At 42.2% G+C, this 17,365-nt stretch overlaps 1 protein-coding gene across 1 annotated transcript in view; it reads right to left on the reverse strand.

The window, feature by feature from the left end:
• The window catches only part of LOC148539267 (arylsulfatase D-like), a 67,223-nt gene that overhangs the window by 18,773 nt on the left and 31,085 nt on the right, over positions 1-17,365 (reverse strand). Inside the window, exons 6-7 of the mRNA XM_088451528.1 lie at positions 8,467-8,890; positions 927-1,063 (exon numbers count right to left, since the gene is read on the reverse strand). Of these exons, the coding sequence (XP_088307654.1) occupies positions 927-1,063; positions 8,467-8,890 (561 nt within the window). The remainder of the gene's footprint in view (positions 1-926; positions 1,064-8,466; positions 8,891-17,365) is intronic.

The following is a 17,365-nucleotide window of genomic DNA, read 5'->3' on the forward strand; positions in this document are numbered from 1 at the left end:
GCGCTGTACTCTGATGATGGTGGCTATGTATAGGGGCACTAAGCACGCTGATGTATGCTGCGCTATACTCTGCTGATTAAGTGGCTATGTAAGGGGGCAGTGAGCGCACGCTGATGTACGCTGTGCTATGCTATGCTGATTTAAGTGGTTGTGTCCAAAGACTCCAGACTTACAAGTGGCTGTGTGTTCAAAAAAAATGTTTAAATAAAAAGTAAAAGAAATAATAAAAAAAAAAAACCTTCAAGAAAGTAAAAAAAAAAATACTTTTTTTTTTTTTTTTTTTGGGTGAAGTACCCCACGTGTTTTACATTACAGGCACCATGACTCCTTGGGCCATACCCCACTGTGTATACAAGCACTGTGACTGCTTGGGCATAAGACCACTGTGTATACAAGCACCGTGACTGCTTGGGCATAAGCCCACTGTGTATACAAGCTTCGTAACCATCTTGCACTACCTTTCAATTCTGCCACTGCTGTGTGGCAATGTTTCATAGATGTGCTTTAAACTGCGGTGTCTGTGCCGCTGCTCTGTTGCTTAGTATCCAGCCAGCTCACTGCAGCCTTTGGCCAATAATGGTGAAAACAATATTGTGAGCTGTGGGATGGTCTAAAATGACTGGAAATGACTGGAAATGAATGTTATTAAGGTTAATAATACTCCAGCAACAAGAAAAAGCTGCATTTATGTGATTTTAGCTTTTTTTGTCATTTTTTTATAAAAAAATCCAAATCCAAAGCCAGTCACCGCAGTTTGGCAAATCCAAACGAGGACGAATTAGAACCAAATCCGGCAAAAATGGTCCAGCGCACATCCCTACTGCTTACAATATTAAAAATCAATAAGTTAGCTGTCTGAGCAACAATCATATTAATATTCATTGCATGCAAATAAATACTGCGTGCATAATAAAACTATTACTTACCAACCATAAAGTCCATTTCTTCAACATTATCCCCATAAAGTCCATGTTTGCTCTTCCCAGTAAATGCTTTAGTAGAAATTAATGGTGTGTGAACGTGGAGGAAAGAAACGACCAGCAGAAAAGGGACATTTTTGTTTCTGAAAAAAGATTTAAAAATATCAAAACTTGAATGAAAAGCTAAATAAGTAAAAAAAAAAAACGTGTATACTGAGTGTAAGAGGATAATCCATCTAGATTATTTTGTATGTATATAGAGATATCATCGGTTATAGATTTGTTATTTGGCACAAAATATTCTTTAGAAGTTTTGTTAAACATGGATATCAAAAATGAAAAAAAAAGGGCTCAGATGATTAATCTACGTCACATTAATAACACAAATGTGCTCAGATATCGCTGAGAAAAATAACGAGAATACAGTGAGCATTCACATCGTGGTGACATTCTCCTAAAACTTTACGGATTTAAAATTTTTTTAACACTGAATGAAACAGAATATTTTTAAATGATTAAGGGGTGTATTCGTTATTATAAAATTATCAGAAGTGATATTTTACTTTTAAACTCACCATAAGTTTTTAGTTAAAAAAAGGGGCCATTCATATTTATCTTCTTACTAAAACATTAAAGCATCACTTTCGAAAAAGCTGCTCTTTTTGCATAGACAGCTTTTCGGAAGTGTGAAATACTTCCCCTCCTCGCTGCCTGCTCCATCACCTCTTCTCAGGGATCTGCCTGGCTAAAAATATGCTGCAGTCACCGACACCAGACCCCCGCTGCCCACTCCATCACCTCTGCTTAGTACAACACTCGCACACCTGACCACCCTGCTCCCCTCTCCATCACCTCTGCTATGCTTAGTACAGATCTTGCACACCCGACTCGCCCGCTCCCCCCCACGCTGCCCACTCCATCACCTCTGCTTAGTACTGCGCTCGCACACGTGACCCCCCCGGCCGCTGCCTGCTCCATTGCCTGCTTAGCACCGCGCTCGCACACCTGACCACCTTGCTCCCCTCTCCATCACCTCTGCTATGCTTAGTACTAATATTGCACACCCGACTCACCCGTTTCTCCTCCCCCCCACCCCCCACCCCCACGCTGCCCGCTCCATCACCTGCTTAGTACTGCGCTCGCCGCTGAGTGCAGGGATCTACCCGGCTGTAAACATGCTGAAGCCACAGACACCCGACACTGCTCCCCCCTCGCTGCCCCCTTCCTCCTGCTGCCCGGTCTGATGCTACAGCTGCGGACGTCTCCCCCCGCCTTCCTCCCTGGTACCGTGCTACTTTGCTTTCCTCAATGTCGGAGGAGAGAAGGGGGAATGGAGCTCTGTAACAACGGGAAGGATCTGAAAAGATCCCTTCTCTTGCACAAGCTGCCATGTAAACGGCTGCTTGTGCAAACTGTTGGGAGCTGTATGGATACATGTGCTATGTATTACATGTAGTGTTAAATCATTACAGTTCCTGACACAATCTAAAATACCATTTGAATATTATTAGAACCATATAGTATTAACAGAATCCAGATTTCTTTCATAATTAATTTTCAGCATTAATAGAAACTACAATACATGTCTCTGCACCGATTACACTGGTCTACATGATCTTTTTTCACAAAGAAACTGAATAGTGACTGTAGTACAGTTATAAATTCTGAATTCAAATATGTGATTAGAATTTTTCTTCAGGCATAGTGTGTTTGTGACAGTTACTTTTTTCATATTTTAGTGTTCTTTATGGCCTGTCATACACAGACAGACAGACAGAGGCATACAAACAATATGTCCCACTGTAGTAGAGATGGTTAGTGAGTGAGTGCAGGGGTGTATCTAGGGATCCAAGCGCCCCTGGCAAGGTAATGGACTGGCGCCCCCTGCCCCCATAATTTCAGTAAAGTGCCCCCCAGTAGTAGTCCCCTATATGCTGTGCCCCCATTAGTAGTCCACCCTATGCCGTGCCCCCAGTAGCGGCCTCCACAATACAGTGCCCCCAATAGCGTCCATCCCCCCCATAACGTGCCCCCAGTAGCGGCCCCCACAATACAGTGCCCCAAGTAGCGGCCACCCCCCAATAGCGTGCTCCCAGTAGCGGCCACCCCCATACAGTACCCCCTAGTAGCCACACTCCCCCACTGTGCTGTGCCAGAAAAAAAAAAGCAACTTACCTGATCCCCGATCCTGCCGACGACCACCACTGTCCACTCCTCCGGGCCCGCTCTCGCTCTGCACTATGGGATGCACCCGCGCACGCAGGGGGGTTTCCGAGTATCTAGAAACCCCCCCTGCCTGACCCAGCGTGCAGCACTGAACAAAATAAACATATATATTGTTTTTTTGCACGCACGCACGCTGAGACTGCCTGGGCTGGCTGTAGGGTGAGCTGCAGCGTGCAAGCCCCTCCCAGTCAGTTCCCATAGGCCAGGCGGATCACGAGAGCATTGCTGCTGCCGGGACACTGCCAGCGCTGTGTAGTTCTGGAGCTGAGCCGCAAGAACCATTGACGTAGGTGGCCAGGTGCCGCCGGGGGGATAAAACTGTGTGACTCAGACTGCTCTATGCCGGGAGTCTTACGGGCGGCGGCGGGGGGTGATTTCTTAAATTATGCCATTCTGCTGTGTGTGTATGGGGCGGGCGACAGGGCAGGGGAATAATATGTATTAAAATTATACCATTGCATTTCGACTGTGTATTTGCGGTGGGGGGGTGAAGGAGGGGAGGGGGGGGGTCAGGAGGGAGGAATGGGAGGATAATATTTATTAGATGATGCCAGCTGCTGTATGTTATTCCCGGGGGGTGAGGGGATAATATTGAATAAATTATGCCAATTATTATCCTCCCATCCCCCCACCCCCCGGGAATAACATACAGCAGACAGCTGAGCTGGCATAATCTAATAAATATTATCACTGCTGTATGTATTTTGACTCTGCATTCATGTTTTTTAGGTGAGCGCTGCGGTGTGTGTGTGTATGTGTCTGTCAATGTTTGTGTTTCTGTGTATCTGTCTGTGTCAGTACTGTGTAGTGTGCAAGCTAAGGGGGAGGGGTTATTTTGATTGTGCAGTATCAATGCTGGGGGTATCATTGCTTGTTTCAGACTACGATCAGATGATCGTTCTGCATGTGCTGGATCGAGCATCATACAGCACATGCAGTAACACCCCCCCCCCCCCCCACTACTGTTGATCGCTGGTCCCTATAGTAAACAGGTTATCATGGTTGATATCGACCATGTTAGCCTACATGCATGGGCGATGGTAGGTGTATGTTGCAGGTTTATTCTGGTTATATGTTTTTGTCATTGGGTCTGTAACCAGTTATTTGGAAACCCCCCCTTTCAAAATCCTGCATTTGCCACTGGGATGGGAGAGACGTTATGACGTCTCTCCCATCACCCGCTGTGGGGGGAGCCGGAAGGCGGAGCTCATGAGTGAGCTCCAGCCGGCTGCCTCCGTGGACGCAGCAGCCAATGAGAGCCTGTCTGACTCTCATTGGCTGGCTGCTATAACAAACAGACAGCCGCCGCTGGTGGCTGTGTGTTTGTAAACTGTGTAGGTGGTCTGCCCTACACTTGGGGCCTGAGGGACTAGCGGGGTAGTCCACCCATTGGCTGCTGGTGGCACTGCCATACGGCGCCCCCCTTTGGCTGGCGCCCCTGGCGAGTGCCATCCTGGCCAATGGGTAGATACGCCCCTGACTGAGTGTGTCAACACATTGACTCGAATCATTCAGATGAATGAATGATTCGAGTCACTCACTGTTTGGTGAGTCGAGACACCCACTTCTCTAGCCTCTCTGTCAGTGGAGCTAGAGTGAATGGCAGCTCCGCCCCCTACACTGCTGATCCGACCTGATTATACTTCTCCACTGTGTCAGATCAGCAGTGTAGGGAGCGGTGCTGTCAGTGACTCACTCAGAGTCGTGCAGCTACTGCCAGGGCTCGGGGAGTGCACTGACTCAGGAGAGTCTCAGTGAGAAACCTGAGCTGTAGTGCTGGGCTGCGGAAGGGGCAGAGCTGTCAGCGACTCACTCTGAGTCGCTGGCTCCCCTGCTGGCTGCACTATCTAAAGAGTCCTGTCTCGAGACACTGACTCGAGACACTTCACTGAGTTGAGCCATGTTCCTCAACTCAGTGTAGTGAATCATTCTGCCCATCCCTACCCTGTAGTTCCTCCCCATTCTCCCCTCTCACCTTTATGTGGAGCCTCCAGCAGTTTCCTCCTCCTCCTCCATGCAACCTGACCTGCCGATGTACCTGAACCCCTGGTCAGCTCAGAGGAGCATGTGTGCTGTGCTCCTCCAATCGGGGATCAGCACATTGTCCTGTGACTCCTTGGTGTCTCTCACCATGGAGGAGCCTGTTAGCACAAGTATTTGTTGTTCGAATATTTTCAATAATGCCAAGAAAGTGTTTAAATCATCCAGACAATTTCTGTTATCTGTGTGGTGAAGTAACCTTCAAATCTCAGAGGCGAAATTTCACGCCATTTGTAAAAAAGAGTTATGAACTTTACTTCGGGTGTAAAGTTGGTGATTTGGTTAAGAACTGGGCCGTGCATATATATGCTGTGTACCAAGGGTGAGGCTTCTCACTGGCTGGAAAAATGGTTCACATCATATGACATTTGCAATTCTTAAGATTTGGAAGGAACCAAAGGACCTGCTATTCTGCTTAACTAACATATGAGGACTCATACCCAGACTTCTTCCCAGAAAACCTTGGCGCTGTCAGTGATGAGCATGGTGAGAATTTCCATCAGCACATTTCTATGATGAAAAAGATTACCAAGGCAAATGGAGTTCCAGTATGCTGGCTGACTATTGCTGGACCATGAAGAGACATCCCAAAGGGAAAATATGCCTGAAAATTATCTAGAACTTTTTAGGTCAGCTAGAATGAGGTGTATATTTATCATTTAGACTAATTTGATAAAACTTTAAACACGTCACAAAAAAGCCCTGCCCAATGAAAATTTGAATTCAGCACGAAAAATACATTTTGATTCAGTTGATTTAGTTCTTGTGAAAGTTAAAGTTTATTTTTGAAGACCAGTGTTATTTAATATTTTAGTGTTCCACAGGAAATACAAACCAATAATAATTGTAGTGAAAGGTTTTGAATCATGCACAGATCTCTGAAGATGACCATACAATAAGAGCCAATCCTGCTGCTATGTCTTAGCACCAAATAATAGATTAACTTTACAACTCTCCACAAAACAATTGTGGATGGCTGCACTGGACAAATCTAGGTTTCTGATGGTAAAATCCCCCAGGGCCTTTCAGCTTGATGAGCAGATGACCGCAAATAAAGGTTGATGTAGCTAGAGCTGGATTTATACTGTACTTCAGGGGACCCGGGCACTTAAGAGTTGTATTTTTTGTTGTGTTAAAACACGTTACAATATGATATGAGAGAGCTTAAAACTCCGCCCCCCTCAAAACAGGAAAGGGCAGTAATTGGCTATTAGTGCTATAAATAGGATGTATACACACACCACCAACTCACACCCTGAGGAAGACTTTCCATAAGTTGAAACGCGTGGTGTTTATGGGGACCGTTCTTTGCTGTGGCAGAGACACTGAAGGACAGGAGAGAGGCTGGTACCCGGAAATAACATCTACCCTTTCTCGCTGATCATTATGCCTTTGAAAAAGGCCACACACGGTACTAAGCCGATTCCCCTATTTTTGGTGGTTTTATATTTTTGTGGTAATGTTAATAAATAAAATTTTTATGCTATGAGAGGATATACCTTGTTTTTTTGAGGAGGAGAGCAAAGAAAGCTCCGGTGCACATTTGGAGGAAAGTGAGGATTATTCATCATCTTTTTTGCTGATATATTGGCCTAAATCAGGTCTTATAAGGGTACGCAGTATATACTTCAATTTCTGGTGTGTGAACTTGGTAACCCATTGATCTGCACTATGAGAAGTGGCTTTATGTTTTGTTTTTGAGGTATTGCGAGAAACACTTTCTGAAAAGGAACTTCGGTTAGAAGAGGATTGAAGAAAAATATTGTGGTTTGGAAATTCCCTCATCTGAACATACACATCCCATAAAGTATAAATAACACTCAGGAGACTTTGAGGATTTACTTAAAAATCTCACACGGGCATCCCAAGTTTAGAAGCGCAAAATTCTAGATTGTTTGTTTTGCATATATGTTTTTCCAGTAGTTATTGTGGTCACTACTAAGAATTTTAGATTTTGAAGCGCAGATAATCCAAATATTTTGTTCACTTAGAGTTGCCCTATTGCAACTGTATGGTCTGACATTAGGAGGATAGTTTCTTGGTCAAGACATAAGCATCTGTCTCCAATGAAAATAAATATACTATTTCAATACCACACAGTAAATTTCAGTATTCTATTTGGTTGTATACTATTGTTAATATTATTTATTCATCAATTGTAATGTCTAATTTTACTGACGATTGCTATTAGTTACTTGAGCTTGTAATTGGTGCTTATTTAATCACATTGAATATCAATAAAAAGGAAAAACCCACTTTAATCAACACAAACTAAGCCTGACCTGCAATGTCAGCTGCCGCTCAGCAATGCGAACAGCGAGTTGAGGACTGGAGCAGGAAGGGGAGGGCTGAACCACTCATCATGTATGGGGAGAAGCCAGCAAGGGAACAGATGAGTTACTGATAGGTCGTCAATAGGCCAGGCCAGCCCCCTACTGTCTGTGCTTCGCCTGCAGAGACTGGTGGATCGGTGTTTGAAATTTTAAATGCAACTGCATGCACAGCTGATGCAGCTCGGTTGTGAATGGCCAGTGAGGAAATCCAAGAGGCCTCCTGAGGGTAGGGAACCCATGGCATGTGTCCTCTAAGTCCCTTTCCCCCCTTAATCCGGCTCTGGATGTAGGTCATCTGTAAACCAGGCTTGACAGAAAATTAGTCATTTTGATTGATCATTCTCAAAAAGGTAATGTATGTGTAAAACAATAAATGTACAACTGACTGCGTTATCCCACAGATACAGCAATACAGTCGTCAACCTACAAACAATAAAAAAATACCTACAATAAACACAAGTCAGGGCCTCACCTTATTTGGAGGGATGAAATATCACCCTATACATTTGGTTGTAAATATTAGGAACATATCCAGATTCCATGAGAGGACATCACCAAATGAAGTCAGATATGATAAACCATCATTAAAGTGTTTTTTGTAAGTACTATAGGTAGGATTCATACCAAAAGAAGAAGCCTACACTGATGGAATTGTCTACCTATGTATTTTTTATCCTTTATTCTGAGGTACATCATAAGGAGAACTTTTGACAAGGAGATGACCTGAAGAGTTGTATCCTTGGGGGTAATTATGAGTCAAGGCCCCATTTGAATAACTCGTGTTAAGTTTCTTTTAGACCGTGTACAGAGATTTATTCTATACTTCTTTCAAATGTTTTTAGGGTGACACACATTTTAATATGAGGCCGGTAGTGCCACATAATTGGCCAACGCTACATATTTCATATAGGGTTGTAGACCTTTTTTTCCCCACAGAGGTTACTTACCTTTCAATGAACTGCCGTGTCTCTTTCACAATCAGAGATGTACTTCTTTCCACATTCATTGGTTGTTCCACTATTTCATGGTTTCTCATTAGAATGCAACTCCAGTAATGTACGAAACCATAATTTAGGTACCATGTAATGAAAAACAAGAGGCCAAACAATGCACAGCAGACGATTACTTTGCCACTGATGGAAAACATATCGGTATATCTAATAATTACTAACGTCATCACAGCAAAAGCGATAAGCTGAGTAAAAAATCTCAATCGGGTTCGAAATGGCACATCAAGTTCCAGCAGTCCTCCAGGTTGACACTCGTGGATGAGGGAGAGGGGTGTACCGTAGAAATAATCAAAACCATGGCTTAGAGGATGATGACAATAATCACCGAGCGATTTGCAATGCAAACCCAGGTGCCATTTTCCTGAAACCAAAGAAACACGCTGTACGTTTTTTGAGGAGTGTTATTTTGTAGTATTATAAAGTGATGTGCACTTTAATGCATAAATGTGGTTATTCTTAGGTGCTATTATATTTACTAACAAGACAAGGTAAATGCAAATTTAAACTTGTGTTTTTTAGAAAATGTAGTCCCATTCATTCGGGTTACACCTGACATCCTGTCACATGCTTCAGTAAACTGCCACATTAGAATCAATGCTATAGCTGATATGTCACCATGCCATCACATACCACATTTGAAACAAAAAAAAAAAAACACAAAAAAAACAAAACAATGCGTAGTAATCCTTGGAAGTCACTTTCCCATATATTGCAGTTATTTGAGGTATATGGCCAGACCCCTGCATTCTGAATCAATACAAATAAGTCTATTGCCTTGCTTAATTCCCATCAAATCTGACCTTCATGGGATATCTCCTGCTCTTGCCAATGGGCATCGGAATCCTGGCCTACCTGAGTGTTCAATTTCCTAAAAACCCAGAAAATCCTCATAAACTGAATGGAGGGCCAGCTTTCAAGCAATTGGTGAGTGATCTCCATGGCTGGAATCATCTCTTGCTCTCATACCTTGGTAGGGCCAATCTAATATAAATTGGTTTCATTCATATCAACCTTTTACAAATATCCTTACCCACAAGGATGTTCAATTGATTAATAGGACTTTTCAACAGTTCTTTTGGAGAGCTGGTTCCTCAAGAATCAGATTTAGACTGGAACACTGGAACAGCTTCCATATACTAACAGTAATTTGCCCAATACTGTTTATTTCAATCACGCTGAATTCTCCATTACCGTAAGCATAGGTTACATGGTCGAAATGATTATGCCACCACTTCTCTGGACAGAAATGTCTTACCCAGCATAGACTTTCTTTTTTTTTCTCCAGCAACAAAATCAGGAGATCCCTGATGATTTGCAAGATAACTCACTATTAGGGACTGCCAAATGGCTCTGGCATATTCTAAAGCATGAAACGGGCCTTAATGCTCATAAATCTCTTCATCTGTCCTTGGTTCAGAATCTGGAGATGCAGGATAAAATTGCTTCCCAAACTTTCAGTTTTTGGAGATTACATGGAGAGTTTACTGCAATATTTGATACCTGATTGTCATCTCCAACCTCTTACCTACACTATCCGGAACCATTAGAGAAATATCATTATTGGAGCCTACCCCATTGTGTTCCTTCAGGCCCAACATTAGGCTGATTTTGAGTTGCATGCTACATCGATGTCAACATTGTCTAAGTCGCCCTGCACATGCAACCCGATTGTGTTCTTACAAGTCGTAGTTGTGATTTCAAATGCTTATGCGCAGAAGTGTATTAGGCACTCTTGGATTGTAACAGGAAGGTGGCTAGTCACATGCACGGAGATGGTCCGTCTAATGGGTGTGTCACAGACATGTTGCTGAAGTATTTGCATGCACAGAATTATATCCAATTTGGCCCAGAGTGGGTGATCTTAGGTGCATTCCCCCATTGACAAACACTTAGTAGGAGCTGTACTAAAAAAACCCTCCTGCTAGTGATTAGCGCTATAGGAGAAAAGATCATACACCAGTACTGGATTCAGCCCACACCCCAAATGTTTCAATTAAATAAGAGGAAGTTGGTTGAAACGTAAAAAAAAAAGAAAAAGAATAGGATACAAAACAGGGCCATTTTTTAGATCTGGAGGAGTTATATTGGCATTCTTCCTACTACTCTTTAGACCAGTGATTCCCAACCTTGGTCCTCAAGGCACACTAACTGTTCTGGTTTTAGTGATATCCATGCTTAAGCACAGATGGTTAAATCAAAATAACTGAGGTACTAATTAAGTCACCTGTGCTCAAGTATGGCTATCCCTAAAACCTGGACTTTTAGTCTGCCTTGAGGACCGTGCTTGGGAACCCCTGCTTTAGACTCTTTATGAACCTTAGATGCTGGATAATGACTCTGCAATTAATAGTTCTCCCACATGAAATAAATGGGTGATCTCCTGGGAGTAGGGTTTGATCTTGCAGAATCCTATATTCTATTAAACATGGATTCTATATTCTGAAATTGAGCGTATTTTTACGGATTCCGGTTTATATTATAAACTCAGGGGAAGATGTATGATGGGGTGATGTGTGTAAAATCGGTGACTGCGCATGTTATGTGCTGCGGTTATCGCTTCCCTGCATGTACAGTAGTAATGCATTGAAGTGATTCGAATGGCCCTTGTCAGTATCGGTGCTGATATACTTAGATAGGGCGCCGAAGTGGTGAGGTAATTTATGAACGGTCACTGGCACGGACAACTGCAGCTATCTATTTCTGCAGCTGAAGCTATTGTTACCGCACCACAGCACTGATCCTGTCAGCCAGAATATGCAGCCAGGGACCATGCTTACAAAAAAAAAAAAGAACGTTTTTTTTCAATAATGGAACGGGTGCTGCTGGGAGGTTCTAACCGGCACATGCACAGATTCATTGCAAGTGCCGGTTAGAAGCCGAAAGATGAAGAGTGAGATTTGTCGGACAGGTGAATTAGAACTCTCCCTCTTCGGTAAGCCTAGCTCTTAATGCATGTAAGCCCATTAGCCAACCCAGTCATACATCTACCCCTAAATGTTTTGCTATTTTGATTATGATGTATTCATTTTTCTCTTTGGTTATTGTCAACATATTGTTATTTCATTCATTTTGTATTAGTTTGCCTATTATATACCAGTTTCTGCAGCAATAAAAAAAAAAAAAAGAAAAAATTATTTCCACCATCATGTCATCTCTTGGCATATATAGCATATTAGTACTCACTGTGAGATAAATTAACATACTAGCTCTGCATAAGCATAGACTAAGAATGTAAAATTGGTGTAAAATAGCCTAAAAAAAAAACTGTTACTACTTTTGCAAGAATCACACTGTGTATGATTTGTGTAGAAGAATAGTGTTATTATTAATCATCTGTCTATTGTCCACTTCTAGCCATAATGAACTACCAGTGTGGACTGGGCTAGTGAGTTGGTGGAGCTGGACTGTGTCATATATCTAAACTACAGTAAATATACTACACCTGCATACATTTTAAAATACGCACTTCTATTGTTTTGGTTTTATTTACCGCAGCCTACATTTTCAACCTCTACCCCCCATATCACAGAGATGGGAAGGACAGGATGATGCTATTTGCATTGCTGTGAGTGAGGGGGGGATCTGGAATATTGATATACTCTCCAGGACCCTCAGAAATTCATAAGTCTAATCAAGTGTATTTTTATTTTCCAAAAGTATAGAAACAGACATAAATATCAACCACATCATCATAAACCTTAAATTTCTAATCCTTGAGTCCATTTGTTGTCTCAATGCAACCACATTAGCTTTTTAATACATTTACCAAATGCATAGATGAATAAAAAAAAAAAAAAAGACACTTATTAAAATAAAAACTAAGGGCCTGATTCAGAGGCGCTCGCTGTTTGCGAGAGCTCGCTCTGAATCAGAGCAGATTTTTTTTTTTAATCCGCCTCCAGGCCGCTCGTAAAGCTGAGGGTGACCACCCACAGCTTGTGCGAGTGGCCTGGCGATGGTCGCTATTATCGCGACCATCGGCATTGCGAGTAGACCCTAAGGTAGGGTCTCAGCACTCGCAATGCCAAGTGGACTTCCTGCTCTAATAGAGCAGTTAGTCCACTAATGACATCACGAGTGTGTGTGTGTCAGTGGCTATAAGGGCACTACAGGGGGCATTACTATAAGGGCACTACAGGGGGCATTACTATTACTATAAGGGCACTCTACAGGGACATTACTATAAGGGCATTACAGGGGCTTTACTATAAGGGCACTACAGGGGGCATGACTATAAGGGCACTACAGGGGGGCATGACTATAAGGGCACTACAGGGGCATTACTATAAGGGCACTACAGGGGTTTACTATAAGGGTGCTACAGGGGGCATTACTATAAGGGCACTACAGGGGGGAATTACTATAAGGGCACTTACAGGGGGGCATTACTATAAGGACACTACAGGGGGCATTACTATAAGGACACTACAGGGGGCATTACTATAAGGGCACTACAGGGGGCATTACTATAAGGGCACTACAGGGGGGCATTACTATAAGGGCACTGCAGGGGGGCATTACTATAAATATAGTATACTGTATATATATATATATATATATAGCAGATAAACGAGACGGCACTAGAGGACTTAATCCATTTTAATGGTAACCAACGTTTCAGGGCCTCCGCCCTTTTGTCAAGGTCATATACAATATATAAAAACATGTCTTACCTTTAAATAGTCACCCAGGTGTGATAGTGAGACTCGTGGGTAACGCGCGCTTCCGCACACTGCAGTCGGCGTCCCATACTGATGACATGGTTGTTGTGAGCAGCTCCCTGTTACCTAGGCAACCACACGTCATCAAATAAACATATGCAATATAGTGCATTGTATAACGTGCTGATAAAACCACCACCAAAATGCCAACAAGGGGTGACTATCCCAATGTTAGCATAAATAGAGCATCATTAATCCTTAAAAAAGGGCAAGTTATCATATAGACAATATAGGTAGTAGTACACGTAAGAACATGGTTAATTTTATACATAGTATCCCTATGTGGATGCTTAAACTGGTGTGCTACTACCATATTACGACACGTGGTGCAATTCAGGCACTTACAGCATCCATTCTTTCTCTTCAGGAAATTAGGATCACTTTGTTGATGTTGATCAAATCCAGTGATGTCCGTGTGTACAATATTATCTCTGATATTCCGTCCTCTAAGGAAGCACGTCATTGGTCTATATTTTTTAAGACCAGGTAGGTTGGTATCTGTAGCTATAATTGGCCAACATGCTTTACTCGCATGTTGTATAACAGGGCTCGCAGTAGAGAAATGATGTTTCCAAGGGATAACCAAATTGTCTTTTTTCGAAGTAGATTGCAGCAACTGTGTACGCTCCATCTTCAATACTTCAGCCTTTTGTTTCTTAAGCTGTTGCATGTCATAACCCCTATCAACAAATTTAGAGATGATAGTATCAATCGCTGCCTCTGCTTCTTCCGGATTACTTGTGATTCTAGCAGCCCTCAGCATCTGCGAGCGAGGAAGACCTCTTTTTAGTGACGTTGGGTGATGGCTAGAGGCATGCAACAAATAATTTTTATCAGTAGGCTTATTGTAGAGATTGGTTGTAATTTCTCCTTCCTTTGCTCACCCCCCGTCCAAAACATAAAGAGGTCATCTATAAACCGGCAGTAAAATAATATATGTTCAGAAATTCCAGGATTTTGAAAAAACATTAATTGTTCCTCTTCCAACACGAACATGTTGGCGTACGGGGGGCCACGCTACTGCCCATGGGACATCCAGAGCATTGAAGATAGAATTTACCGTTGTATAGAAAATAGTTCCTTGTCAATGTAAGTTCTAATCGCTGTAATAACAATCCTACATCAAGCTCACTTCTCTCCTGCGCTCTCACTATCCTATTAATCGCTCTTAGTCCCAGTTAATGTGGTATGGATGTATATAAATTACAAACGTCCATGACACACATGAGCGTTTGATCTGGGATCCTCTTAAGCCTTATTAGATGGTTAAGGAACATTGTAGTTTCTTTAAGGACTGACGGATACTTATTTAAGAGCGGCTGTAGGACATGGTCCAATAATTGTGCAACAGGTTGGTACAGTGAGTTACGCGCAGAAATTATTGGTCGACCTGGAGGTCGAATCATATCTTTGTGAATCTTAGGCATTAAATACAAGATACAATGCACTATATTGCATATGTTTATTTGATGACGTGTGGTTGCCTAGGTAACAGGGAGCTGCTCACAGCAACCACGTCATCAGTATGGGACGCTGACTGCAGTGTGCGGAAGTGTGCGTTACCCACGAGTCTCACTATCACACCTGGGTGACTATTTAAAGGTAAGACATGTTTTTATATATTGTATATGACCTTGAAAAAAGGGCGGAGGCCCTGAAACGTTGGTTACCATTAAAATGGATTAAGTCCTCTAGTGCCGCCTCGTTTATCTGCTATTAGTTTTCTACTAAGGAGGGCACAGAGGCATGCTGTTGATTGGAATGAGGAGTGCCAAGCCGATGCCAATATACAACGGGAACCCTTTCTAGGACTTCCTACCGGGTTAAGGCACCCCACGCTATTGTATTACCGGAACCATTCAGGTTATTGGTGAGCATTTGTACAACATTGAATATTATGGAAAATGCTGCAAGTGCGAGCAACAACACTGACTATCCAGGATGTAGAGGTGTTTATACCTCACATAAAGAACCCTTCAGTTTTACTGATGATGAAGCTGCAAGTATACTATTTATGGATCAACTTACACCAGGAGATACAGCGAGCATCACAGATGATTTATTTCGTCAACTATTAAAAATGAAGAGAAAGGAAATTGATTTCCAACTTCATGGCATTTCACTGTCCAATTATTACAGAGAGAAACTCATACCTCGTGGGTTTCGTGTTAAGAATACTCCCACTATTGGACGATTCAATCCAGAATTTTGTCACAGATGGTTTGGCATTTTAAACAAATGTGGTATGGATTTAATGCTCCTCGTAATAGAGGAAGCAGGCAGGGAATTGAAAAATATTAGCGAAAAAATCAATCAATCAATTTGAAAGCAGCAATAAATCCACTTTTGAACATGAATCAGCTATGGAATTACAACAGAAACTTAGAAATCAGTGTGAAACATATCGGAAGGAATTGGTGAGATTTAAACAGAATAAATATCAAATTGTCAAATCTGACTACGAGGAGAATAAAGTCTATCGGTGGATTATGGGAAATGAACAGAGGAGACAACCTTTTTTCAGATCTAAACAACATAGTAGGAGAAGAGAAAATGTTACGAGTGACCCGGCCACATCGAATAGTGACAATGACTTCGCAGCACCTGACTCAGATATTCCCACTACTGAACCTTCCTTCCCTTTAGGAGAAACACCTATAACCACAGGAGAACCAATGGGTCGGCCACCCGTCCGGGTGGACAGACCAAGAGGACCCAAAGGCAGAGTAGGCAGAAAGAAAACTTAGTGGTGAACTTATCATCTAGAACGTTTAGTGAAGTAGAAATCAGGGTGCTTAATAAAGGCTTGTCATTTGTACCAACCACTAAACATAATGAATTCATGTGGCAATGGGACCTACATAAATTCTCTCGTAAACTTAGGTTGCGAGAACATTTCCAACATACCCCAGAAAATACTTTAACAGAACCTCATGCTGAGATTTTACAACAAAGATCTAAGTCTAAGTTTGATCCCCAAACTAACAATTCGTCCATTAAGACATACACTAGGCTACTAAATGATTCTGTACATAGATACAATGTGGCCAGTAAGCGAGTTCATACCAACCTATCCAGAGATGAATCTGTAGCAATAAAACAACTCAGTAATTACAAAGATGTTATTTTTAGACCGGCGGATAAAGGTGGAGCTACGGTAATCCTTAATTTGCAGGACTATATGTGTGAGGCAGAACGCCATTTGAAGGATACAACGACATACTGCCCGTTGCCACATGATCCTACTGCCCAATATAAAATCGAATTGGATACAATCCTAATGGGCGCTGAAACACAGGGGCTGATTACGAAAAAGTTAAGACAAGCCCTTACACAAGATTTTCCGATTGTTCCGATCTTGTATTTAACGCCTAAGATTCACAAAGATATGATTCAACCTCCAGGTCGACCAATAATTTCTGCGCGTAACTCACTGTACCAACCTGTTGCACAATTATTGGACCATGTCCTACAGCCGCTCTTAAATAAGTATCCGTCAGTCCTTAAAGACACTACAATGTTCCTTAACCATCTAATAAGGCTTAAGAGGGTCCCAGATCAAACGCTCATGTGTGTCATGGACGTTTGTAATTTATATACATCCGTACCACATTAACTGGGACTAAAAGCGATTAATAGGATAGTGAGAGCGCAGGAGAGAAGTGAGCTTGATGTAGGATTGTTATTACAGCGATTAGAACTTACATTGACAAGGAACTATTTTCTATACAACGGTAAATTCTATCTTCAATGCTCTGGATGTCCCATGGGCAGTAGCATGGCCCCCCGTACGCCAACATGTTCATGTTGGAAGAGGAACAATTAATGTTTTTTCAAAATCCTGGCATTTCTGAACATATATTATTTTACTGCCGGTTTATAGATGACCTCTTTATGTTTTTTGGACAGGGGGTGAGCAGCAGCTTGTCCGTTTGATGGAGACAATCAATAGTAGAGATTCACCGATCAAACTAACCTTTCAATATAGTTACACAATGATCAATTATCTTGACGTTCAGGTCTCTATTAAAGGAGGAGAAATTACAACTAATCTCTACAATAAGCCTACTGATAAAAATAATTTGTTGCATGCCTCTAGCCATCACCCAACGTCA

This window comes from Taudactylus pleione, unplaced genomic scaffold (assembly GCF_031769625.1).
Source record: "Taudactylus pleione unplaced genomic scaffold, aTauple2 ptg000026l, whole genome shotgun sequence".
NCBI lineage: Eukaryota > Metazoa > Chordata > Amphibia > Anura > Myobatrachidae > Taudactylus > Taudactylus pleione.